At 41.6% G+C, this 27,098-nt stretch overlaps 2 protein-coding genes across 12 annotated transcripts in view; one reads left to right on the forward strand and one right to left on the reverse strand.

The window, feature by feature from the left end:
* Positions 1-26,237, forward strand: part of ERAP1 (endoplasmic reticulum aminopeptidase 1) — a 47,120-nt gene extending 20,883 nt beyond the window's left edge. For all 3 annotated transcript variants that reach the window (XM_070742989.1, XM_070742990.1, XM_070742991.1), the window contains exons 9-20: positions 218-349; positions 458-532; positions 2,638-2,795; positions 4,432-4,511; positions 6,403-6,586; positions 8,250-8,406; positions 10,021-10,205; positions 10,384-10,545; positions 12,747-12,887; positions 13,707-13,788; positions 15,262-15,445; positions 23,352-26,237. In XM_070742989.1, coding sequence (XP_070599090.1) covers positions 218-349; positions 458-532; positions 2,638-2,795; positions 4,432-4,511; positions 6,403-6,586; positions 8,250-8,406; positions 10,021-10,205; positions 10,384-10,545; positions 12,747-12,887; positions 13,707-13,788; positions 15,262-15,411 — 1,506 coding nt within the window. In that variant the 3' untranslated portion in view covers positions 15,412-15,445; positions 23,352-26,237. The remainder of the gene's footprint in view (positions 1-217; positions 350-457; positions 533-2,637; positions 2,796-4,431; positions 4,512-6,402; positions 6,587-8,249; positions 8,407-10,020; positions 10,206-10,383; positions 10,546-12,746; positions 12,888-13,706; positions 13,789-15,261; positions 15,446-23,351) is intronic.
* The window catches only part of CAST (calpastatin), an 85,426-nt gene continuing 79,360 nt past the window's right edge, over positions 21,033-27,098 (reverse strand). For 6 of the 9 annotated variants that reach the window (XM_070742995.1, XM_070742992.1, XM_070742997.1 and 3 more), the window contains 3 exons: positions 24,367-24,438; positions 23,319-23,379; positions 21,033-23,101 (listed from right to left, as the gene is read on the reverse strand). In XM_070742995.1, the coding sequence (XP_070599096.1) occupies positions 23,329-23,379; positions 24,367-24,438 (123 nt within the window). In that variant the 3' untranslated portion in view covers positions 21,033-23,101; positions 23,319-23,328. The remainder of the gene's footprint in view (positions 23,102-23,318; positions 23,380-24,366; positions 24,439-27,098) is intronic. The other 3 variants (XM_070742996.1, XM_070742993.1, XM_070743000.1) reach the window with 1 other exon arrangement.

A 27,098-nucleotide genomic window follows, 5' to 3' on the forward strand; every position in this document is an offset into this window, starting at 1 on the left:
TGATCTTTCCCCCAACCATTGTTCATTTTTTTCTAATCATCAAAACCACAAATCATAATGTTTATTAGAAACATTTTAGAGTTACTAATTTCAAACTGCAGAGACAAAAAATAGGATTTAGTACCATTATCACTGACTCTGTGGACATGATATTAGTCCAAATCCCTAAACATGAAAAAAATTAGATATATTTTGTATTATTTCATTATATTTACAGGGAGCTTGTATTCTCAATATGCTACAGGACTATCTCAGTCCAGAAATTTTTCAAGCTGGTCTTGCGAAGTATTTGTTAAGATTCAGTTATCAGAACACAAAAAACAAAGATCTGTGGGACAGCTTATCAGATGCAAGTATTTGAGAAGTATTTCTTCTCTCAAAATATCTAATTTTCAAATATTATTGAGCAGCACTGATGTTCATCGTGTAATATATTTAATCATTATTTTTTGGTTAGGTTTGTCCAGATGCTGATGGGAGTCACTCACAAAATGGAGTTTGTATCAGAAACAAGGAGAAAGTCTTAAATTCAGTGAGTTATTTTTCTGTTTCCCTTCCCTTCCTTCCCTCCTTCCTTCCCTCCTTCCTTCCTTCCTCTCTCTCTCTCTCCATCCATCCATCCATCCATCCATCTATCTATCTATCTGCTACCTATCTCACTGTTTAGTAACTCTAGTGAAATTCATATTACGTCACTGAAATTGCAATATATTATTTTCATTTGTAAGATGTGCAATTGAAATAGAGTATTTAAGTCTCGTCTCCTGGACCCCTTGAGTACTGTTTCAACTATTCTGAAAAAGTCTGAAAGTGACTCTGTTTTGAGGTCAAAACAGTTGTTTCCAACTCAAAACAGAATCTTTCTAGTTCAAACATGGATTTGAATTGTTTTGCATAACACTAAATAAAGGTACATTGTAGAATAATATCATACTTGGAGACCAAAGTTCTAAGTAGGTAGAACTGATTGCTACCATACAGTCATTTTGACAAAAAGGTGGTGCCTAAGTGCAGCACCACCAATCTATATACTAAATGGAATGTTCTGAAATATTTAAAAGAATCACAGATATTTGTTTTGGATTGTATTCATGATAAACTTTTCTCTCAAAAAGCTTGTAGTTTTATCAGGTTGTTTTCACAAATAATTTTTTGGTGTGTAGGCAAAACATAACAAATGCTATGGATCCCCTGAGAGTTATGATTTTTTTTTTTGCAGTTACATATTGTTCTTGTTCTCTTCTACTATGAATTAAAATTTCCAATGAAAGAAACAGGATTATTTCATGGCCACATATGTTGTTGTTGTTGTTTTTAAATGTACTGGTTTTGTTCCCAAAATACATTTTAAATAAAGCATGGTTCAAATTGAATTTTTAAAAGTTCATCAACTTATTTGAAAAATTACCAGCTGATTAAAATATAATAAATTACTAAGCTTCATTACCTTGTTGATATAGAAGGGAAAGAAAAGGCAAAAATACACAAGTTTAGCTTGTTCTCCATGTAGCAAATAATTTCTTATATTAATTGAGTTGGGACATAGTTTAAACTTTATAGCTACAAAAAATGTTTTGTTCCTTTGGTACATAGATAATCAGATATAAAAATGAAGACTCTGGAACTCATTAGAGATATTACTTGATTGTTACAAGAATAAAAAATTATCATTAAACATTGCTTCCTTAAGCTGAAAAAGAATATCACTAGTGTTGGGCGAACCCAACGAAGTTCGGGTTCGGCACCCGAATTTTTAAAAAAAGTTCGGGTTCAGCATCTGAACCCGAGCTTTTGCCTAACTTTTGAGTTCGGCGCTCGGGGAAGCGCTGGGAAGCCCCACCGCCCAGCTGTCACCTTCCGGAACAGCCGGGGTGCTTCCCGGCGCTCACCTGAACCTGAACTTTTGCCGAACTTTTGAGTTCGGCATTCGGGAGACCGCTGAGAAGCGCCCCGGCTGTTTCTGAAGGTGACAGCTGTGCGGCGTTTCCCAGAACAGCTGGGAAGCTGTCAGCCGGTCGGGAGGCAAAAAAGGAGGTGGGGAATCCCATGAGGGGATTCCAGGGGTGGAGCTTTGATGTCACTGAAACGTCCTTCCTGGCTGGCTGAAACGGGCACTCCAGGAAGGACGTCTCAGTGATGTCAAAGCTCCGGCTCTGGAATCCCCTCGTGGGATTCCCCACCTCCTTTTTCAACTCCCGACCGGCCGACACCTCCACAGCTGTTTCGGAAGGTGACAGCTGGGCGGGGGTGCTTCCTGGCGTTCTCCGGAGCCCAAACCTGAACTTTTGCCAAACATCTGAGTTTGGCGTTCGGGAGAGCGCCGGGAAGCGCCGCCTCCCAGCTGTCACCCTCAGAAACAGCCGAGGCACTTCTCAGCTGTCTCCTGAACGCCGAACTCGGAAGTTCGGCAAAGGTTCGGGTTCGGTATACCGAACCGCGCAAAGTTCAATACGAACCTGAACTTTGTGGGTTCGGTTCGCCCAACACTAAATATCACGGTTAAGGACATTACACTGATGACTTTGCAAATGATTAAAATATAATACACTTGTATTTTTTGTTAATTTCTGTGACTCCTACTTTTTTATCAATGTATATGCCTATGTTTTTGTTCATGTTTTTGTAACTTTCATGTAGCACTGGACCAAAGCTGTGCTCCATGATGTGCAGGCAGTGATGAATACTTGGACACTCCAAAAAGGATTTCCTCTGGTGACAGTTGCAATTAAAGGAAAAAATGTCAATCTACAACAAGAACATTATTCAAAAAAACCTACTTTTTCCTCATCAGCTGGGTAATGATGAACAAATGAGACTTGTTTCTGATTATATTTTATATTGATTCTATGTATACATCTTGACTTAGGGCCACTGTTGGCACTAGAATCTGGGTTGTTGAGTGAAGCATTCATTAAACAAGACACTATTTCACTGCTTTGCTCAACAAATGCAATTCTGATCCACCTGCAGTTGTTAAGCAAACTGAATTGAAGATAAGGCATGTTGGGTGCTTCACCCAGGTGAGGCAAAGGTGACCCTGTAAAGTGTCATTTTGACATTGAAAATCATCCTTGCAAGCAGGATTCTCAGTCCCAGTGTGGAAAGATACTTATGTGTTCTGTTCCAGCGTCAAGCCCCCCAAAATAAGATGCACACCACAGGATTTAGTATTAAAAGTTTGCTACTAATAAAAGTCTTAGCAGTTTTGAGTCTCTTTTAAAAGAAAGTAAAATCTATAGAGTCTTCACAACGACCCTAATAATATCTTAGCAGCTGGCCATAGTTCCAAGAATAGGTAAACACAACAGTAATTATTACTGTAGCACAGTTTCTTATCGTAGACTTACAGAGGTTGGCTGAAAGCCCAGAGATAATTAATGCAGACAAGAATGTGGTTCTTTTAAAATCACAAGCCAGAGATAATAGATGGAGCAAGAGTCTGGAACGAAACGGTGTTGTCCTCTGCACTGAAGCGTCGCATGACTCAACCTTAAATAGCCTGAGGGCATAGCCCAGTAGCCAGCAGTGCTACTCACAAGTAAGCCTCCTCCTGGGTAACCCCTCTTGCCTCCTATAGGCCCTGTGACTCCTAGCATCAAGAAGAGGCTCCTCTTCTCCTAAATCACTCATCTAAGTAGATGCAGAAGCCCCTAGTTGCTCTTCAGTCTCTGACACAACGTCCTCTTCGCTCTCAAGCTTGAGTCCCAGGAACATAGGCCACTTGTACTTTGCCACCACTGCTTCTGGGTCCTCTGGATCCATTGCTAGTTGCACAGGACGCGACCGGGCCACAACACTTGTGCGTGGTCCACACTTGGCTTTCTCACTTGCCAGAGGCAGTCCATTCTGCTTACATAAATTCTGTCTCTCCGCTCTGGCCCCTGCTGAAATCCAAGCCTGCAATAATTGCTTAGGAATGACAGTAACCGATGAAAAAAATTTGCAAAAGTGCCTTGTCTTGTTGGAATAGATACTTTTTGCAAAAGTTTGACTGCTGCTGTGAAGTGTCAAATTCTCCTTGCTTCCTCTCTCCAGGAATCTACTTGATGAATCTGCTTCCTCTCTAAGAATCGATTTGATGTTTTTAGCTCTTAGGAAGCTAAGTAGACAAATTCATGTATATGTATCTTTCTTACAGAAAATTAATCATTTGGTTTACTCTAGAGTAGATATTAGATAGCGGTTAAAACAGTAATAATTGCCATTAACATGACAGGAAGGTTGAATCAACCACTTAAACACTTTTTAGGAACATAAACTTGTTTTCAACTTCCTAAATGTCCTTATTGTCACACTGTTTCCCAGGTTAATGTTTACAATCTCTATCCCTCAGTGATACAAATCAGGTTTCTTTTTAAAAAAAAAAATATTTTATCTATTTAAAAATAATTCATTCTGTTTCAAAAATTATGGTGTTGATTTTATTTTTAGGAGTCTGTGGCACATTCCATTGACATATATTACCAATAAATGTAATGACATTCAGAGGTTCTTGTTAACCAGCAAAACAAGTAAGTTTAACACAAATTGTGTAGATCTACTTAAGATTTCAAACATTAAACAATGGGTATGCAAAATATTTTATAGTCAAAACATGTTTAAGTTGATCCAACCCTAAAATGTACCATTCTGACTTGCGATAGAGACTGGAATGGCAACTGAGATTGCGAGATGGTTTTTCTTCTTTTTTCTCTTTTTCTTTTTGTTCACAAAGCATTTTGCACAATTCTTTTAAATATATATTTCTGTTTTAAAAATGTTTTATTTTTGTTTTTATTACATATAGAAATACATCTATTTACAGATCATTGCCCATTTTTAGTATACATTCATAATCATTTTTAGTTTTATAGCACATGGGTAGAAAAAATAATGGGAAAACAGGGAGCTTACATAAGTATCAGTTAATATGTGTCAGTGATAAAAGGAAAGCAGAGAAGAGAAAAGAAAAGAGATTTTTAACATATACAGTGATCCCCCGGTTATTGCGTCTCCGACCATTGCGAACAGGCTAATTTGCGATTTTTGAACCCGGAAGTCAGAACACCATCTGCGCATGCGTGCCCTTTTTTTTTCTATGGGCACGCATGCGTAGATGGCGCCGGGCAGATCAGCTGCTGGGCGGCTTCCCTAGGTCTTCCCCCTCTTGGCGGGCATCAGCGAGGAGTTTCCCCACCGCCCACGCAAACTCCTCGCTGCTGCCGCTTCGCTCGGGCCGCTTCCCAGCTGAGTACTCAGCTGGGAAGCGGCCCGAGCGAACGGCTTGTCCGCAGCCTGCCCACGCCGTTCGCTCCCCCTCTTGCTGGCGGGAGAGCGAGAAGCCCTCCCCAGCACCCGCTCGCCCGCCGTTCGCCACTCGCCCGCCCTTCGCCCGGCCACCCGCCGTTCGCTCGCTGCTCGCCCGGCCACCCGGGTTCGTTTGGCTTGAGGGCTCAGTTGGGAAGGCGCGCGGGTGTTTTAAAACGTCGCCGCCGACATGGGGGGCTCGCTAGCACCCCCCCAAACCCAGGTTGGGGGTTCGGGGGGGTGCTAGCGAGCCCCCCATGTCGGCGGCGACGTTTTAAAACACCCGCGCGGCTTTCCAATGAGTCCCGAAGACAAACGTGGAAGTTTGACGTTTGTCTTTGGGACTCATTGGAAAGCCGCGCGGGTGTTTTAAAACGTCGCCGCCGACATGGGGGGCTCGCTAGCACCCCCCCAAACCCCCAACCCGGGTTAGGGGGGGTGCTAGCGAGCCCCCCATGTCAGCGGCGACGTTTTAAAACAGCCGCGCCGCCCCCAATCTTCGGCTCCTTGCTAGCGCTGCGGAAGTAAAAACACCATCTGCACATGCGCAGATGGTGTTTTTACTTCCGCAGCGCTACTTCGCGAAAACCCGCTCGTTGCGGGGGGTCCTGGAATGGAACCCTCGCAACGATCGGGGGATCACTGTACACATCTTGCATGATAAACCATATGGTGAGATAGTCAATTAATTCAATACAAATGTAATCTGAGGCTTGCAGTTCTTCTGTCAACTATCGTTTTTGAATCCATTTATGCCAATTCTCCCATATTTTAGTTGATTCATTTTCCTTTGTTCCCTTAATATCTCTAGTCATCTCATCTAGTTCCGCATATCTATATATTTTTTTCTATAATTTGGGCCTTTTTGGTTTTAAATATATATTTTAATCAGTTATTAATACATTAATATATTTTTGGAAGAGTTCAAAATTTGATGGAATAATGAATGTTAGGATTATGATATCTTTTCAGTCATTAAAAATCAGGTGCATATCCATGAGGCATCTTGAAGTTATGCTTTCGAAAAAATATGTGGCAAAAATCCTTATTTTAAATGGTGTGATGAATGTAAATAAATCAGGAGTTACTGTGAATTGTGATATATTTTGATTTTAGATGAGATAGTCCTCCCAGAAGAAGTGGAGTGGATCAAATTTAATGTAGGAATGAATGGTTATTATATTGTGCATTATGGAGATCATGGCTGGGATTCTCTAATTCGCCTGTTAAAAGACAATCATGAAGCAATAAGCAGCAATGATCGAGCAAGCCTCATTAACAATGCATTCCAGCTGGTGAGGTAAGAGTTAAAATATTTGCACATACCTAATATTTGAGGGACTGTGGCAAGGAAGGAAATAAAAAGCAAGCAAGCATGGATTCCTGCTGTAAGAAGCACCTCATTTAACTTATTTAAAAGAAAGATGGGTCTTTCCCTGAGAAACAAGCATATTCCACATTTGTGCAGAAGAGACTGTTTGAAGTTATACAGAATATCTGAATGTATCCAAAGGTAGGGCATGTGAGCTAAGAAAGGAAATAACTCCTGTATATTGAGAAATACAATTAAAAATGTCAGATAGTGTTCTGCCTGACTGGGCTCAGGCAATGCGTAACAGTCCAAGGAAAAGAAATCAAACACACACGTGCTCTGCTAATCAGCAAACTTGTATTAGATCAACAAAAAAGGGTTACTCAAAAACAGTTCTTAGTGTCCGAAAACAATGATAGTGCAAGGCTTACTTCAGCCGCGTACAAAAACACAGGAGAAAACAAACAAAGACAACCTGGAATGAGCAAAGACGTTTCAGGAGTCTTTGGAGCAATCTTTGGAACAGACAGCAAGTCCCAGAGTTTTCACCTCCCACTTGTCTGAAAAAGCTGGGTTGAAAACTCCAACGGCACGGAACAGAAACTTCAGAGCAGGAACCACAAAATAACACAGATAAACAGCCACAGTTTGCCTTGGCCTTTGTTCCCTTTTATCCCTTTAGCCCTCATTAAGGAAATCACACCCAGCCCTCAGTATAAGAACCACACCCAGCCCAGGTGCTCCTAAAATGACTTGTAATACTCCTTAAAGCGATCCCTTCTTTGCATAGCTCTTCAGCTATGCAGATCAATATATTGATCTGCAGAAGAACCCAGAGACGAAAGACTGTCTGAGGGACTGCATGCCAAATCCCCTGGGCTGTCTGCTGAATCCTGCGTACCAGTGGCCTCGTCCTCCTGGCTGTCTGCCACGTCTTCCTGGCTGTCAGCCAGGCTTTCGCATTCACTTTGTGCCGCGTCTGTCCCATCTGTGGGAGCAACGGCTGGCCCAGTCCCAAACACAACAGATAGGTTATGCACCTTGTACTGTTCTGATTTCCCTAGTTTGAGGATTGTGCCAAAGGATTTAAAGATAATCCAAGGCCATATAAAAAGCCTGCGACTATAGTTGGAAACTGAGCTGAAAGTGTGTTGAAGGCCACAGAGCTATATAGGTACTCCTCAATTTAGGACCACAATTGAGCCCAAAATTGATGTTGTTAAGTGAGACATTTGCTAAGTGGGTTTCAACCCCTTTTATGACTTTTCTTGCCTTAGTTGTTAAGTAATATTTGAAATATTTTTTGATATTTCCAGAGTGGCCCTGCATGTCAGATTTAAGCACTCTGCAGGGGGCCTTCGGCCTGCGAGCCTTGAGTTTGACTCCTCTGCTATAGTGTATCGGTTGTCAATACTAGCATATTGCTAGGTTTCCTAGAACAGAGCATCAGTTTGCTTTTTTAGACAAATATATCATTACCAAAAGGTACCTATTTTTTAAAATATGCCTGCAAATTTATCTCAAGAATAGTAAAAAGAAAAAACTTAAATGTATTTGGTTAATATACATTATTAATTAGAAAAAATTTAGGGAAGATGATTCAGGCTCTTCAAAAATACCTTTTTTAAAAAACACTTTTTTATTTCCTCAGTGCTGGAAAACTGTCAATTGAAAAAGCTCTTGATTTAACATTATACTTAAAACATGAATCTGCAATCACTCCTGTATATCAAGGACTGAATGAGCTAGTCCCGTTGTATAAACTGCTGGAGAAGACAAATTTAAATGACACAGAACAACAATTAAAGGTAAAATAAGAAATAGTTAAGGGAGAATAAAACTGAACACTTACGTAGATTTTTTAAATAATCAGTACATCAGTATATATATATTCTATGCCACTGATGGTGAACCTATGGCATGGAGGCACATGGAGCCATATTTGCTGACACGCAAGCTGTTGTCCTAGGTCAGCTCCAACGTGTATGTGTGGATTTTTGGCTCACACAGAGTCTCTGGGAGGGCGTTTTTGGCTTCCAGAGAGCCTCTAAAGGGATGGGAAATTGCATTACCCTCTGCTCCAGGAAAGCCTTTGGGGAGGGCGAAACACAAGTCTACTGGGCCCACAAGAAGTTGGGAAATAGACCGTTTCTGGCCTCCATAGGGCCTCCGGGGGATGGGAGAAGCTGTTTTCACCCAACCCAGGCATTGAATTATGGGTGTGGGCACTCATGCACGCACGCTCTTTCGGCATCACTGCTCTATGCTAAATGAACTGAATTTTATTTTGTTTCTTTTTAACACTTAAACATTCCAAGATGCAGTATTCAAGATACATTCTTTGAATAATGCTGGCAGTTCTCTACTACGACAATAGTGCTGCTTGCCCATCATGGTAGTAAATCATAGAAGCATATACACACAAACTAACATATTGGCAAAATATTCGAAAATCAGGACTGATCATCAGCATTCTTCATCAGAATTGATTGATTGTATAGATGTCTCTATTTCAAAGCTGATTACCTATGAAACTCCATTTTATCCTTACAGTGGTAACAATATGACCTAAGCTTGTGTAGTGTTACCTAATGAGGTTTCAAGTCAGGTGATGGCTTTAGATTTTCCAGTTGTCATCAGCACTAAACTAATTACAGTAGTACCTTGTGATACAAATCCCTCGTCTTATGAACTTTTCGAGATACGAACCTGGGGTTCGGGATTTTTGTGCCTCTTCTTACGAACTTTTTTTGCCTTACGAACCCGCCACCACGAACGCCGAACCTGGAAGTTCGGCAAAAGTTCGGGTTCAGGAGGCCGCCGAGAAGCGCTGCCGCCTGGCTGTCACCTTTTGAAACAGCCGGGGGTGTTCTCGGCGTTCTCCCGAATGCCGAATCCGGAAGTTCGGCAAAAGTTTGGGTTCGGCGTTCAGGTTTGGGAGGCCGCCGAGAAGAGCCGCCGCCTGGCTGTCACCTTTGCAGAAGAGCCGTGGAGCTGTCGGACGGTCGGGAGGCTCAAACGGAGGTGGGGAATCCCAATAGGGAATTCCATGGACGGAGCTTTGACGTCACGGAGACATCCTTCCTGGCCTGCCGAAATGTGGACTCCAGGAAGGACGTCTTCTTGACGTCAAAGCTCCGCCCATGGAATTCCCTATTGGGATTCCCCACCTCCGTTTGAGCTCTGTAAGATATTATAAATAAGTTCACATATATGAAATAATTTCTATATCTATTTCTTATTAAAGAAAATTGTTCCTTAAACCATAGAAAGTATACATCCTGTCCAGCTTTCTGTTTATGCTTTATGAAAGATACAAGCAATATGACTTTTGATTGAATAACAAGATTGTTAGTTGCTGCTTTAAATAATTGATTTACATTTATTACAACCTTATTTTATTATTTCACAAATCACTCTAGGCATACATAGTAAATCTGTTTAAAAATATGATTGACAAACAGTCTTGGGATGATGAAGGTACCGTGTCTGAGCAAATGCTTCGAAGCTCCCTACTTATTTTTGCATGTGTACGTAAATACAAACCATGTGTAGACAAGGCACAAGAGTACTTCACCAAGTGGAAAGACTCCGATGGAACTCTGAAGTACGTATTTCACTTTTTAAGGGTGCTTAAACAATATCCTTCTGTCTTCAAGAAGAAGCCATTCAGGAATCTTGTAATCCTGCTTGGTGGGGGATATACTTTGCAAACTGAATGAAATAAATAGCCGTAATGTAATATTTTTTTCTCACAAAATAATATGAACCACAATTTGTTACAGATTGCCGAATAACATTAAGATGGCAGTATATGCTGTTGGAATACAAACAGATGAAAACTGGGATTTCCTTTTCAGCAAGTATCAGTTACCTGAATTCGATACTGAAAAGGATCAGATTGAAGTTACACTGTCTCTGAGCCATAACAAAGAAAAGCTTCAGTGGTAAGCATTCTTCAAGTAACATGGGTGATTTTAACTTCAAAGGAACTAGTTCATATACAGTGTTAACATTAAAGTTCTCTCAATACCCATTTATTACATTTTCACTTAATAGTTATGCAATAACTGCTTCTGGTGAACAATAATTATAATCAAATTATAATTGTTTATATATTAATTGCACATGTTCTTAACGTGCTAGACAGAAATGCAGTTTTATATTTGTTTGTTTGTTTGTTTAATTTATTCATTTAATTTATTTAATTTATTTATTTATTTATTTATTTAGTTTATTTATTTATTATTTTATTTATTTTTATTTATTTTTATTTATTTATTTATTTTTTTATTTAATTTATTTTTTTATTTAATTTATTGATTGGATTTGTATGCCGCTTCTCTCCGGAGACTCAGGGCGGCTAACAGCAACAATGAAGCAGTGTACAATAGTAGTCTGATGTTAGAAATAATTAAAAGCCCATTAATATAAAAAAAAACCCCAAACATACATACATACATACCATGCATAGAATTGTAAAGGCCTAGGGGGAAGAGGGTCTCAATTCCCCCATATTATTATTCCTTCAGGATCAGTAGGCAACTCAAGCTAGGATGGAACAAGGAAGAATTGACAATTTTTTAATACTTTATATTAAGTATTATAAAGTATGAAACAGCTGAACAAGAACTTTTAAACTTTTGTCCCTGACTATATTTTCTTCATCGTTATTTTTTGCCTTGTTTAATATTTAGTTATATTTTGTCATAGAATTTTATTTCATTAAAAAGCTATTCCACAGTTATAATTAGCTTTTTTGTGAATATTTTTATTAAAAGGTTTTACAAAGATTTTAAAAACTATGGAAATATAGAACAGAAAAATATTATAAAAGGGCAAAAAATGAATAAATAAAAAGCAAGAAAAGGATGTCTAAAATGACTAAAATCTTCTTTGCAGAAGTTATAAACCTAGCAATTACTATTTTTACCCTCCCAAATTATATGTAGTTCTTTCTTTCTTCCCGCAAACAAATATCAACTGTTCATTATTAGCAAAAAGTCTATACGGGGTTTCCAGTCTTTTAAAAAAAGTAGTTGGAGTTCCCTCTTTAATCAAACAAGTCAATTTAGCTATTTTTGTTAACTCAACCATCTTATAATCAACTCATCCGTTACTGATGTTTCTGTTGCTAATTTTGGTCGCCACGATGCAAAAAGATATTGACACTCTAGAAAAAGTGCAGAGAAGAGCGACAAAGAGGATTAGAGGATGGGAGGCTAAAACGTATGAAGAATGGTTTCAGGAACTGGGCATGGCTAGTTTAATGAAAAGAAGGACCAGGGGACATAGCAGTGTTCCAGTATCTCAGGGGTTGCCACAAAGAAGAAGGAGTCAACCTATTCTCCAAAGCACCTGAGGGTAGAACAAGAAGCAATGGGTGGAAACTAAACAAGGAGAGAGAAGTAACTTAGAACTAAAGAGAAATTTCCTGACAGTCAGAACGGTTGATCAGTGGAACAGCTTGCCTCCAGAAGTTGTGAATACCCCAACACTGGAAGTTTTTAAGCAGATGTTGGATAACCATCTGTCTGAAGTAGTGTAGGGTTTCCTGCCTAATCAGGGGGTTGGACTAGAAGACCTCCAGGGTTCCTTCCAACTCTGTTGTTGTTGTTTGTTTGTTTGATGTTTCTGAACAGGTAGTCCTCGACTTATATCCACAATTGAGCCCAAAATTTTGTTGCTAAACAAGTCAGTTGTTGAGTTTTGCCCCATCTTGCAACCTTTCATGTTACAGTTAAGTTAATCACTGCAGTTGTTATCAGTAACCCAGTTTTTAAGTGACTCTGGCTTCCCCATTGGCTGTGCTTGACAGGCCACCAAAGCTGATCACACGACTCCAGGGCACTGCAACCATCACAAGTAAAAACCAGTTGCCAAGCATCTGAATTTTGATCATGTAAACATGGAGATGTGGCAACACTCTTAAGTGTGAAAAATGGTCACTTTGCTCAGTGTTGTTTTAACTTCAAACAGTCACTAGCGGTTGTAAATCGAGGACTTCAGTGAATCATTGAGAGAACAAATTTAAAAAGCTGGATTATTTGTATTGTACTCCTTGCTCACTTCAATAAGGGATATAATTTTCTTAAATTTCTGCATGTATCCATGTTTAATGGAAACATTTGATCGTGTCCTTTTTTAGGCTAATGGATCAAGCATTGCAAGGTGACATAATAAAGACTCAAGAACTTCCTTCTATAGTTTTGAGTGTTGGAAGGAATCCTTATGGATATCAATTAGCTTGGAAGTTTTTAAAAGAAAACTGGCAGAAACTTGTAAAAAAGTATGTATGACTGTTCTATCGGGCTCTCTGGTACACTCCTCCCAAAAATTCACAGGTACAAATTTTAGACACACACACGTTTGAAAATTCAAAACAATGTTCTTTATAATGAAAATTCACATCAACTAAGCCCTCTTTTGGTATAGCAAAGAGCACTGGTCTCCAAACAAACTGGTAATTTGTACAAGTCCCTTATCAGTTCTGTGATACTTAGCTTGCAGCTGTGAGGCAATTCACAGTCCTTCTTCTTTCACAAAGTGAAACACACTTTGCTCTGGTTTAGTTTCAAAGCGGGGGAAAATCAGCACACAAAAGGTCAAAGTCAGTAAAGCAGTCACGAAACACAATGATCAGATAATCCTCCACAATGGCCAAACCCACAGGCTGCTCTTTATAGCAGCCTCACTAATTACCACAGCCCCACCCAACCACAGGTGGCCTCATTTTCTTTGATAATAATCTCTCAGTTGTTGTTGCCTATGCATCGCTCTCCGCATGCGTGGCTGTATCATTAACTCTTGTTCTGAATTCAAGGAGGAGCTAGATAATTGATCTCCTGAGCTGTCCGCCACACTCTCCTCCTCCCTGTCACTCATGTCTCCTTGGTCAGAGGAGCCTTCATCATCAGATTCCACCGGAGGCAAAACAGGCCTGCAGCAAGTGGATGTCTCCCCCACATCCACAGTCCTTGGGGCAGGAGCTGGGCCAGAGCTAACCACAACATATGACATTCATGTTCTTGCACTTTATTTTGTTTTGATGAAGCCTACAAAACTGGTTGTTGATGTTTTCTGTTGGTTTTATTTGTTTTTCTTGTAGATTTGACCTTGGCTCACACTCACTTGCACACATGATTACTGGCGTAACAAATCAGTATTCCACAAAGGAGCAGCTTGCTGAGGTAAATATATCTTTGACAGTCTATATAAGTAACTGTGACACTATATTTTTTTTAATCTTAAATCAATCGAAACCATTTTTATATAGAGAGAATCAAATTGGTAACAATATATAATAATGTTTCGTTTTGTGTTTGTGTATGTAAAGATACGTATGATTGTGCTTTCAAACTACCCTGTTTCCCTGAAAATAAGACAGCGTCATATATTAATTTTTGCTCCCAAAGATGTGCTACGTCTTATTTTCAGGGGATGTCTTATTTTTTTTCAATGCAGAAGAATTCATATTTATTGCTGAACAAAAAAAATGAACATTTATTATATACTGTACAGTAGTTGTCATCTTATGTTTAAGACCTTCTACCATTTTTTTAGCCCGTCTTTGGACCTGTTCAATTTTGTCAATATCTTTTTGTAGGTGAGGTCTCCAGAACTGAACACAGTATTCCAAATGTGGTCTCACCAGCGCTCTATACAGCGGGATCACAATCTCCCTCTTCCTGCTTGTTATACCTCTAGCTATGGAATGATAGCATGGAATGATCTATATCTCTTAAGAAAGTGTTACTAACCTGGCTCTTCCTCCTCTTGTCAACTGGAATACAGTGATCCCTCGATTATCGCGAGGGTTCCGTTCCAAGACCCCTCGCAATAATCGATTTTTCGCGATGTAGTGGTGCGGAAGTAAAAACACCATCTGCGCATGCGTGCCCTTTTTTCCATGGCCGTGCATGCACAGATGGTGGAGTTTGCGTGGGTGGCGGGGAAGACCCAGGGAAGGTTCCTTCGGCCGCCCAGCAGCTGATCTGCTCTGCAGCGCCGCAGCGAGGAGCCGAAGATCAGGGTTTCCCCGCCGCCCACGCAAAGGGGAAACCCCGATCTTCGGCTCCTCGCTGCTGCGGCGCTGCGGAGCAGATCAGCTGCTGGGCGGCCGAAGGAACCTTCCCTGGGTCTTCCCCGCCGCCCACGCAAAGGGGAAACCCCGATCTTCGGCTCCTTGCTGCTGCCCTCCCGCCGCTCGCCCGGCCGCCGGCCGCTCGAGAACAAGAGGGGGAGAGATAGAGAAAGAAAGAGAAGGAAAGAAAGAGATGAGAGAGGGAGGAAGAGAGTGTGAGAGAGGAAGAAGCAAGATAGAGAAAGAGAGAGAGAAAGAAAGATGAGAAAGGAAGAGAGTGACATCATCGGGTGGGAAAATATTTTTAATTAATATTTTTTGAAAAATCGCAATATAGCGTTTCGCGAAGATCGAGATCGCGAAAATCGAGGGATCACTGTATATATTTTTATTTTCAACTCCTTTCTCACAGAAGGCATAGTGAGAAAGGAGAGATAAGCATGACTGAATAGTTTTGAATGCCATCCCATGGCATATTGTACTCAGTAAAAGTCTATCTTGAGAAAACTAGCTTTCTGTTGCTACTTTGGTAGGAATCCTGCAAGATTCAGTTATGTTTCTCTCTGTATTTCCTCAATAGGTAAAAAACTATTTCAGCTCAATGGGCAAAGAAACTTCAGAGCTCCGTGCTGTTCAACAAGCAATAGAAACAATTGAGGAAAATATCCAGTGGATGGATAAGAACCTTGAAAAAATCAAGACATGGTTAAAAATTAATAGCAAAGTATGAAACTATGTGAATTAATGATTCAGAATTGACAGAAGTAAGTTCTCAAAACTATACATCCTGTCTAGAAACTGATAAAAATCTCTGCAACAAGATTGTTCCTTAATATATTTAAAATTATTCAACTTGGGCTAAGTTAAGGCTTGTGGAAAACAAATTAAAGGCAAGAAAAGTTTTTACAACTATAATTGCAACGACCTACATAAGTATTTTTTATAACAATCACTCAATAGACAGCTTCAAACAGGCTTGTAGAGGAAGTCCTTGACTTATGACCACAATTCAGCTCAAAATTTTTGTTGCTAAGTGAGACAATTGTTAAGTGAGTATTGCCCCATTTTATGATGACCTTTCCTGCTATAGCTAAATGTTAAATGATTCTTGACAAATGTATCTTTTAAAAAATCTATACTGAGAACATATGCACCAAAGAAAAATTCCTTGTGTGTCCAAACACACTTGGCCAATAAAGAATTCTTATTCTAATGAATCATTGCAGTTTAATAACATGATTGTTAAATTAATCTGGCTTTCCCATTGACTTTGCTTGTCAGAAGGTGGCAAAGTGTGATTACATAACTCTGGGATACTGCAACTGTCATAAATATAAATATGCCAAGCATCCAAATTTTAATCATGTGACCATGGGGATGCTGCAAGGGTCATAAGTATGAAAAATGGTCAGTTCTATTATTCACACTAAATGAATGGTTGTAAGTCGAGGACTACCTGTAATGTCATTATTTTAAAGTAACCAATACTTTAAAATAACTACAGATTCCAGAAGCTAGAATTAAACAGCAACTGAATGTAAAAATGAGTGTAAGAGAATTAGTTTGGTACTCAGGGCAACTATAAACCTTAAATATTAAAATAGTGTATAAGTGAAAGGTAACTGTTTTTCTCTTGTCTGTTCTAGTACAATTACAAGGAGATTGGGGGAGGAAAATCATTTTGTATCATCTCAAAACTCTATTCATTCATTCATTCATTCATTCATTCATTCATTCATTCATTCATTCATTCATTGGATTTGTATGCCGCCCCTCTCTGAGCACTCCGAGTGGCTCACAATATATCAAAAGTACAAAACAGTGTACATCTCAAAAAATCCAAATAATATGACTAAAAGAACTTAAAAACTCCAATATAATTAAAAAACAAACATTCATCACCATTCACTCCATAAATACACTAAGACACTCATTGGTCAGAGGGCTAGGATCTAATGGCCCAGGCCTGGCGGTATATATAAGTCTTTAAACTTTTTCAGAAGGCAAGGAGGGTGGGGGCAGTGTGAATCTCCGGGGGAGCTAATTCCAGAGGGTCGGGCCTCCCACAGAGAAGGCTCTTCCCCTGGGCCCCGCCAAATAACATTGTCTGGTTGATGGGACCCTGAGGAGGCCGACTCTGTGGGAGCTAACCAGGCACTGGAATTCATGCGACAGAAGGCGGTCTCGGAGGTAATCTGGCCCGATGCCATGTAGGGCTTTGTAGATCATTACCAATACTTTGAATTGTATCCGGAAACTAATTGACAGCCAGTGCAGCCCGCAGAGTGATGGTGAAATATCGATTTGCCTAGGAAGGCCCAAATGATCACTTTCAACAAGCTTAATTATTCACTTAATTGGGTGTATTGTATTTTGCATGTTGTTACGCTTTATTTTTAGAATAATAGTACAGTAGTCCCTCGATTATCGCGAGGGTTCCGTTCCAGGACCCCTTGCGATAATCGAAATTTCGTGATATAGCGGTGCGGAAGTAAAAACACCATCTGCGCATGCGTGCCACTTTTCCATGGTGTTTTTACTTCCGCACCGCCCGCCCGCTGCCCGCCACTTGTCCGCTGCCCGCCCGCTCACCTCGCCAGCAAGAGGGGAAGACCCATGAAAGGTTCCTTGGGCCGCCTAGCAGCTGATCTGCTCGGCAGCGCAGCAGCAGCCTGCGCTGCCGAGCAGATCAGCTGCTAGGCGGCCCAAGGAACCTTCCATGGGTCTTCCCCCTCTTGCTTGTGAGGGCGCTTCAACGTTTCCGGACGGCAAGCTCGGACTCTTTCTTTTTCCCTCAGAGGACGCTTATGACAGGCGGCTGAGGCTTCGAGTGTGTCCCCTTCCACCGCCAAGGCCTCCCAGGAGTCCACACCCCCTTTTAAGGCGCCCGCAGATCAAGCGCTCTAGCCAGGCCCGGGCGCACGCCCCTCTTCCCGCTTCGGTGGGCCTGCCCGGCGCGGGGGTCTCTTCCCCCTCATGGACACTCTTCGTGCCTGGCTTCCTTCTCTCTCCTCCCTTCCCCCCGCTTTCCTCCGGGCGTGTTGGAGAAGAGGGTCTTCTTCCGCTCTTATTGTCTTGGGTGGGCGGGAGGCAGGAGCTGCAGAAAGGGAAACTTTTTGTTTTCCTTCGCTCCGCCACCCAAGAGAGCGGAGAGGCAGCGGGGGCGCAAGGAAGAAGAAGCGGTGGTGGCGGCGGCTTCCTTCGGGGGCAACGCCAGCAAGAGGGTCTTCCCCCTCTTGCTGGCGTGCGTGGGCGGTGGGGAAGACCCATGGGAGATTCCTTGGGCCGCCTAGCAGCTGAGGGTCTTCCCCACCGCCCACGCACGCCAGCAAGAGGGCGAAGACCCTCTTGCTGGCGTTGCCCCCGAAGGAAGCCGCCGCCGCCACGCCCGGCTCGGCTTCCCTGGCTCCTTGGCCGGGTGGGCTCGGCCGAAAGGGGCTGGAACTGCAGAGCCGAAGGGTGGCCTTTTTGTCTGGGAGGGAAGATGACGCGCGGGCGGCACAGGGGGGGGGGAGGCAAAGCTCTGCGGCTCCAGCCACTTTCAGCCAAGCCTCCCCGGCCACGGAGCCAGGGAAGCCGAGCCGGGCGTGGAACATCGGCGCAGGAGGCAGGACACGATCGGGCGACCGGAGCAGCAGCGCCGCCGCCGTCACGCCCGGCTCGGCTTCCCTGGCTGCGTGGCCGGGGAGGCTCGGCTGAAAGTGGCTGGAGCCGCAGAGCTTTGCCTCCCCCCCCCCTCGCCCCTGTGCCGCCCGCGCGTCATCTTCCCTCCCAGACAAAAAGGCCGCCCTTCGGCTCTGCAGTTCCAACCTTCCATGGGTCTTCCCCCTCTTGCTTGTGAGGGCGCTTCAACGTTTCCGGACGGCAAGCTCGGACTCTTTCTTTTTCCCTCAGAGGACGCTTATGACAGGCGGCTGAGGCTTCGAGTGTGTCCCCTTCCACCGCCAAGGCCTCCCAGGAGTCCACACCCCCTTTTAAGGCGCCCGCAGATCAAGCGCTCTAGCCAGGCCCGGGCGCACGCCCCCTCTTCCCGCTTCGGTGGGCCTGCCCGGCGCGGGGGTCTCTTCCCCCTCATGGACACTCTTCGTGCCTGGCTTCCTTCTCTCTCCTCCCTTCCCCCCGCTTTCCTCCGGGCGTGTTGGAGAAGAGGGTCTTCTTGTTTTCCTTCGCTCCGCCACCCAAGAGAGCGGAGAGGCAGCGGGGGCGCAAGGAAGAAGAAGCGGTGGTGGCGGCGGCTTCCTTCGGGGGCAACGCCAGCAAGAGGGTCTTCCCCCTCTTGCTGGCGTGCGTGGGCGGTGGGGAAGACCCATGGGAGATTCCTTGGGCCGCCTAGCAGCTGAGGGTCTTCCCCACCGCCCACGCACGCCAGCAAGAGGGCGAAGACCCTCTTGCTGGCGTTGCCCCCGAAGGAAGCCGCCGCCGCCACGCCCGGCTCGGCTTCCCTGGCTCCTTGGCCGGGTGGGCTCGGCCGAAAGGGGCTGGAACTGCAGAGCCGAAGGGTGGCCTTTTTGTCTGGGAGGGAAGATGACGCGCGGGCGGCACAGGGGGGGGGGGAGGCAAAGCTCTGCGGCTCCAGCCACTTTCAGCCAAGCCTCCCCGGCCACGGAGCCAGGGAAGCCGAGCCGGGCGTGGAACATCGGCGCAGGAGGCAGGACACGATCGGGCGACCGGAGCAGCAGCGCCGCCGCCGCCACGCCCGGCTCGGCTTCCCTGGCTCCTTGGCCGGGTGGGCTCGGCCGAAAGGGGCTGGAACTGCAGAGCCGAAGGGCGGCCTTTTTGTCTGGGAGGGAAGATGACGCGCGGGCGGCACAGGGGCGAGGGGGGGGAGGCAAAGCTCTGCGGCTCCAGCCACTTTCAGCCGAGCCTCCCCGGCCACGCAGCCAGGGAAGCCGAGCCGGGCGTGGCGGCGGCGGCGCTGCTGCTCCGGTCGCCCGATCGTCTCCTGCCTCCCGCGCCGATGTTCCACGCCCGGCTCGGCTTCCCTGGCTGCTTGGCGGGGGGGGGGGAGGCTTGGCCGAAAGGGGCTGTACCCGCAGAGCTTTGCCTCCCACCCCTCGCCCCTGTGCTGCCGGCGCGTCATCTTCCCTCCCAGACTCCCCCGGCAAAGTGACGTGGAGGAATGGAAAGCTGAAACCGGGCGGTTTGAGTTTCCCATTCCTTCAAGTCACTTCGCCGCTGCTCTCCTGGCTAAACTGTGTGGCAGGAGACAGGCTTTGAGTTTTTGGCTGGGGGGGAGAAGTAGAACCTTCCTAACTCCCCCCCCCCACCAGCCAGAAGGAGCGGCGAAGTGACGTGGAGGAATGGAAAGCTGAAACTGGGCGGTTTGAGTTTCCCATTCCTTCAAGTCACTTTGCCGCTCCTCTCCTGGCTAAACCGGCGGCAGGAGACAGGGTTGGGGGGGGGTACTGGGAAGCCCCCCAGGCCGACTGCCACCTTTTCAAACAGCCGCGCCCTTCCCAGCTGAGTCCTGAAGCCAAGCGCCAAAGGCGAACTTCTGCGCTTGGCTTCAGGACTCAGCTGGGAAGCGGCACGGGTGTTTTAAAAGGTCTCCCCCGGCATGGGGGGCTTCCTAGCACCCCCCCAAACCCGGGTTGGGGGTTCGGGGGGGTGCTAGGAAGCCCCCCATGCCGGCGGGAAGACCCAGGGAAGGTTCCTTTGGCCGCCTAGCAGCTGATCTGCCCGGCGGTAATGCAAACTCCACCATCTACGCATGCGTGCAGATGGTGGTGTTACTTCCGGGTAGAAAACTCGCGATATAGCGTTTCGCGAAGCTCGAGATCGCGAAACTCGAGGGATCACTGTACAAAAGTAATATAGAAGTAGGTATGTGTATCTCAAGAATGCCATTCCTTCAATAATGTTGTTTTTTCCTCATTAATTTGTCTACTTATCTACAAGTATTTGTGTGGTGAATGGCTTTTATTAAACATTTTGATGGATTTCACAAAAACCCTGTTATAATAAACTACAGTATTCCTGATTTCTAGGAGTAAAGTTGAGAAGTGTATTTTTGGCTTGGAATGTATAATTTCCAAAGACCTCTGCATTGTTAAAATATGCTGAAATATTAGTATTCTCAGTGAAATAAAATGGCAAACTATTACCCCCCCCCCCCAAAAATAAGTTATGCTATTTTAAATTTGATCATTTATAGTTGAGTAGCGTCAAATTTCAATAATTTAGATACAATTCCTAGTGGCACAATCCACAACAGTACATAAAAGCAAGGTTAGACTAGACTGTGAAATGTATATGCCCAAGGATTAGGTAATAGGAATAGGAATATAACAAAGCATATTTAAGGTATTTTCAATAGCATTCAGGTTGCAACAAAATACAAAATAACAAATATAAAGTAATACATAAAATGTTTATTAGTGTGCCACATTAATATGTCAAGTACAGTTCAGTATTGACAATACAAGTAATTAAGGACAGTCTCATTGTCTTCAGTATGAAAGATGTAATCCACAAGGAAATCTTTTATTTAATCCATTTGAAAAAAAGTAAATGTTGTGGTGGAAAACACCAGGCTCTTTCTTTTAATTTCCATGCAGGTGAAAAGGAAATCACACAGCTAAGATTCCTGGAGCAACTAATGTTGGTTTAGTTTATAGAGCTAGCTGCCTAAGAGCGTATGATCATTTTAACATGCAAACGGGTAGAGATATCTCAAAGCACACCTGAATCTGGAACTATATCCATCTCTCACATACCCTGCAAGGAATACTTAAAGAAAGGAAAGCACTGAAATCTGATTAAGAATTATTCCGAAACTCTTTAAGATGTGTGGACTTCAAATCTCAAAATAGCTGGCTGGGGAATTTAAGGAATTGAAAGGCACACATCTCAAACATTGCTAAATTTGAAAAACACTGCACTAAGACAAGAATTCTTTGCATGTTCTCAATTCCATGGATGGGTTCTATGCCATCTTAGGTATTCAGTTTATGTTACGTATTATTCAGAATAAAGCAGATAGTATAGAACAGTTTTGGAGGGAAAAGTACCTGTTACTTTTCTCTATAAGTTTTGATGTAGTACTATATCCTTTCCAAGAAGCCAATGACAGTTGTAGCATACAATGCAAGTTTTAGAGGATGGCCCTGTTCATTATTTGATAAGACGAGAGTGCAACGTAGAAGCTTCTACTCTGCTCCAATTTTGAAAACTTTGCAATTATTTACTCATCTTCCCCTAAATATTCTCTCGCAAAAATACTCATAGGCAATTGTCCCAAGTAAGAAGGCAACCAAATTCATGGTTAAAGCATTTCTTTTTATAACAAACTAGGATAGATTTGCTTAGATTTACAGGCACTGTGGGTAGATTATGTGCAAAATTTTGCATATTTTACTCCTATCAAATCCATAAGAAATATCTTTCTTACAAATATAAAGCATTCTTTTCTTCTCAAAACTTAAGAAAATGACAATAACTGACTAGAAAAATGTGAGTTCATCTTTGAAAATAGCAAAATAAATGCTTTGCATGCCAACATAGCCCAATACCATAAAATGTCCAAGATGCTATCTTTTTTGCAAAACTGCTTTTGTTCAAATGCAGCTGTCCATCAAAATAAAGAATTTTCACACTGGTGATAAACATTCTGAAAAGATAAAAAATATATTCTATTCTTAAAAGGAAGTGTGTCATAACATTCAACAGCTGAGGCAGGAATTTTAAAACAAAAAACTAAAATATCCAGATTAGCAGGATAAAGAGGGTTGATTTAAACTTAAACTAACCAATAATATATAGAGCTATTCATCTCAACTTTGTGACTTGATACAAAAAGCCAGGATGTATGAACATAACATTGCATCTATGATGTTTCATATAAATAGAATTCTCTTACTGAACATAATTTCCTTGTTTAATCAAATTTGCTTTACTCACAAGAGTAAAAACTAGTGTTTTATTAAAAAGGTTAGCAGGCTTTTTTTAAAAAAAAAATTAAAAATCAAAGGTGATTTTTAAAAAATAAGCCAGATGGGATATAGGCAAAGGCTGGATGGTGACAGTGAGCACACTCTGTCTTTCATTCTTCCCAAGTGGCTGGGAATAAGTTTTACTGTAGTTCTGAACTTATCTTTTGTAGTGTGCTTCAAAATTAACTAGAGGTCTGTAGAAAAAAAAATAGCTCAGGGTCAGCCAACAACAGTCACAGGGAGAATATGGTTTTTAAAATGATTTATTCCAACTTCAAGGATTATGGCAGTGATCTATTATCACCAGAGAGAGCCAGTTTATTTCTTTTATGAATGATCTGACTTTACGTATTTGTAAGAAAAAAGAAAAAATATGCCTCTGTATTTTGGTGCTGATATTTTCAGGAGAGGCCCCCAGGGACTGCAAAAAGGGACTGATGCATCGTGTAGATTATCCATCTGTTATTTCAAGTGTGCAGCAAAGGATCCCTAGTGGGAAAGATGTAAGAGGACATCTTACAAAGAAGGCTCCATGTCAGAAGAGACTTTTTAGGACATCAGAATGGGTGCTATGAATCAAACTAATCTCTGAAATTGTGAAAAACCTATCCTGATATCAGGATTTATAACTACAGATTTTCTAAATGTTAATTCATTCTGAATCACATGCATGTTATATATGATAGACAACTTAGGACTGCCTTACCTGGTTACATCTAACTTTTTTTTTGTTTTTCAGATTTTGCAGTAGAAGATTGCTCCTTTGCCTTAACAGAGAGAGAAAAAAAGAATCATGACATTAGTTATTGCATCCATGTAGTAAACACTGAATTCATATATTCTGTTATGAATTATGTCTTGGGGGGCTGGTTTTGGCTTAGCATGTTCAGTGAAGTTCTGTCAAACCATATGATGTGTTAGCCAGGTCATTACAATAATAATAATGGTCATTATAATAATAATAAAGACTTGGGGGGGGGGTTAATTTTAAATACACAAAATTATAAAGAAAACAGACTGGGATAAAAAGCTGAAACCTTAAATGCATCCCATTTAAAATTAATTGGTACTTTCATGTATCTAGAGATTCAACATTTGATCAGAGCAGTAGCACCGAATGATATATGCATTTTTTTTGCCACATAGAATATCCTTGACTTAATAACCATTGGGATGAATTTTTTATTGCTAAGTGATATGGTCATTAAGCATGATTCATGACCACATCACTTAGTGACTAGCAATTCCAGTGGTTGTTAGCCAAGGCAACACTCCAATCTAAGTCACTCCAGATTTGATCCCTACCAGCCTCAATACACACATCTAAAACAGCAAAAAGGTTATCATTTACATGTTTAAGAAACTAAGGTAGGAGCTATTATTAAATATGCCTACGAATTTAAGCAAACAATGTACGCAGGTTCATAAAATCTCAAGAGGATCATTAGCTTCTGCGTGAAATTTAGAAATAATGTTCTCAGACCAGGGTATAGTTTCAATTGATTATAGTCACTCTTTGTATCCCCAAAGTTTCGCCTTGCTCAACCAGAGCACGACAACAGGTTCATGAATTCTAGTAGTAGGTGATAGTAATGAAATGAGATTTTTAAAAGGCTTTCTAAAGAACAATAGACGATAAGAGAATAAACATAAAAATTGCACATAAGATGCTTCAGAAATTCTCCAGCTCATGCAAGAGACAAAAGTGGAACAAATCTCACTAGGCAGAATTGTTACCATAAACAATCTTTTACCTTCTTCGGTGTTTTGGATTTCTTTTCCTCCTTCCTAGGTTTTGATGAGACAGCACCTTTTGATTTCTCCTCCTATGCCCAACAGAGAAAAATGCTTGGTCATGTTTAAAGAAATAGTGTAGTTGCATGAGATACATACAGGTTGGTCCTTGACATATGATGACAGTTGGGCCAGAAATGATCCTGAAGCAAATCACATTTATGCGGATCCAGATTCCTTCAATTAACATTTCTTGTTAAAAGCCAGTTGGGAAGATCATTAATCATGATTAGGTAACCATAGGGTGCTGCTATCGGTGGTAAATGTAATCTGGTTTGGCAAATGCCTGAATTTTAATCACATCATTATGGTGGCAATGTAGTGGTCCTAATTTTGAAGATAGGTCAACAATCACTTGCCTATTTTAACCATCATTAAATGGATGATTGTTAAGTCAAGCATTACCTACACAGAAAAACTGAAATTCATATGATGGAGATCTCACCCAAAGGTTCGGAATAACAAAGGAGAAGCTAGAACTAGTTGTTAAAGGTAGAACACTGTATAGTTCCATAATATAAGTTTAAGAGGCATTATGTTTTTATATAATGCAGCTACTGAGACTTTAATTAAGGGAACACTTGATTGTGAGAAAATAGATCTCCTGCCAGGCATCCCCTTTTTTGGTTCTGTTTTTTCTCTCCTGTGGGAGATGTAAGTTTTCTAAAGTTTAATGTATAAACATGCAGGTTTATGCATATTTTTTATTTATGATGTAAGAATAAAGTCCTGTATTTTATTGAGGACATAAACATGCACATGGGAAAATTCTGCCCTATTTGAATTGTCCTACAGAGGCAAATAAAAAAAAGAAGCCTATACTTAGCACAATTTTATTGGGAGAAAAGCTTTATTAGCTTTTATTTATTAGACACATTCAAAACAGCTTTTATTTTTGATGAGTGAAGACTTTCTTTGGATAATTTAGGCAGCATTTGCCTAAATGCTGGAGACATTCTTGAGAATGAATAAAACTCAGATTTACAACTAAGAAATAAAAGCAAGGCGTTTAATACTTGTTCCTTCATTCCATTTGACTCTTAAACCCGAATTAGCATTTAAAACAACCAATTCTTTGCTTCATTATTTGAGTTAATTGATGTATGTTCTTGCAAAGACTAGAAATCAAATGCCATTCTTAAAGAACAATTATTTAATAGGTGTATTCCTAGCTTTAGAAGCCAATGGGTGATTAACCTCAGCTATATTTTTATATTTGGTAGAATTTTTAATTACTTAAAAATCAGGTTGCTTAAAAATTAAACCAAGCCTACCAAAGGAAGAAGTTTTGGTAAATCTATATGCAAATAATTGTGTGAGATGGTAAAGCATGAATTCCGTCTTTTAAAAGAATATTTAAATAAATCCAGTCTTCAAATTCTCATGGAAATAAAATTATGCAAGAAAAATTAAAAAGATGGGGGGAATGCATATTCTAAAAACAGGTAGATGGCGCTCTAGTATAAAGCATACATGGGGATGTTTTACTTATTTAGAGGAGTGGCATTAAACTGAGAAAACATCTATTTATAAATTATTTTTCTATTAAATGTTCATTGGATAATCGCAAGAGAAACAGAAAACATGATTTTTTAAAAAACAAATTCATTTCACAAAGTATCCATTATAAAAAGCCAGAACGCCAACTGATACAGAAGAGAATAAGCTATCAAGTTTCAAAAATTCTTACAGTGTGTTTTTTTATATGAGTAAGAACAGATTGTTTTGATTTTTTTTCTATGTATTTTTCTTGGTCTATTTCCTTATTGAAGAATCTTTGAAACTCAAACTTAGACATTATGAAGGTCTAAATAAAGATTGTTGAACCAAAGATGTTGGATTTCTTCTGACACACCAATATGAATTTTCATGCATAGTAGAATAACGATCCATCATATACATTTACACCATATGGGTGTAGTGGTGAAGGTGCAGGCCTAGAAACCAGGAGACAAGAATTCTAGTGCTTCCTTAAGCATGAAAGCTGGTTGGGTAACTTTGGACTAGTCTCTGTTTTTCAGCCCAACCAAACTCGAGGTGTTGGAGAGAAAATAAAAGGCAGAAGTACTGTTTGCTTGCCACAAATATAGTAAGGGCAAGATAAAAATAGTACAACTCAGCAGAAGTGGGCTGCTAAGGTGGAATGATGACGTGTAATCGCCCCTGTTTCTCTGAGTGCTAGCAGAGTCCAGTGGATTTATGCTACTGCACCTGGGCAGATAGCAAAATTTCGCGCTAGTGCACCAAGTGCAGTAGCATAATTGTGCTGGATTCTGCTAGTACTCAGAGCCACGGGGATGAGCACAGGCCACTATTCTACCTTAGTAGCCCACCTCTGCAACTCACTATAACTCTGATTTGGATCATCCTTCACTTTTCAAATTGGATTCTTTCTTAAATGCAGCTTACATTCAACAAATAGAATATTGTATGATATACGTCTTTATTTATTTTATTTATTTGTCAAACAAGTATAGTATTATAGTACATATTAACATAACATAAGTAGAACGTAGTAATAGGATAATAAGACAGTAGGACAGGGACATTAGGCACAAAAGTGCACTTATGCACACCCCTTACAGACCTCTTAGAAAAGGGGAAAGGTCAATTGTTGATAATGTAGGGTTGAAGATTTTGGGGTTGGGGGAAAGCAGCAACAGAGTCAGGTAATGAGTTCCAGGCAGTGACC

Source organism: Erythrolamprus reginae, chromosome 2, assembly GCF_031021105.1.
Source record: "Erythrolamprus reginae isolate rEryReg1 chromosome 2, rEryReg1.hap1, whole genome shotgun sequence".
NCBI lineage: Eukaryota > Metazoa > Chordata > Lepidosauria > Squamata > Dipsadidae > Erythrolamprus > Erythrolamprus reginae.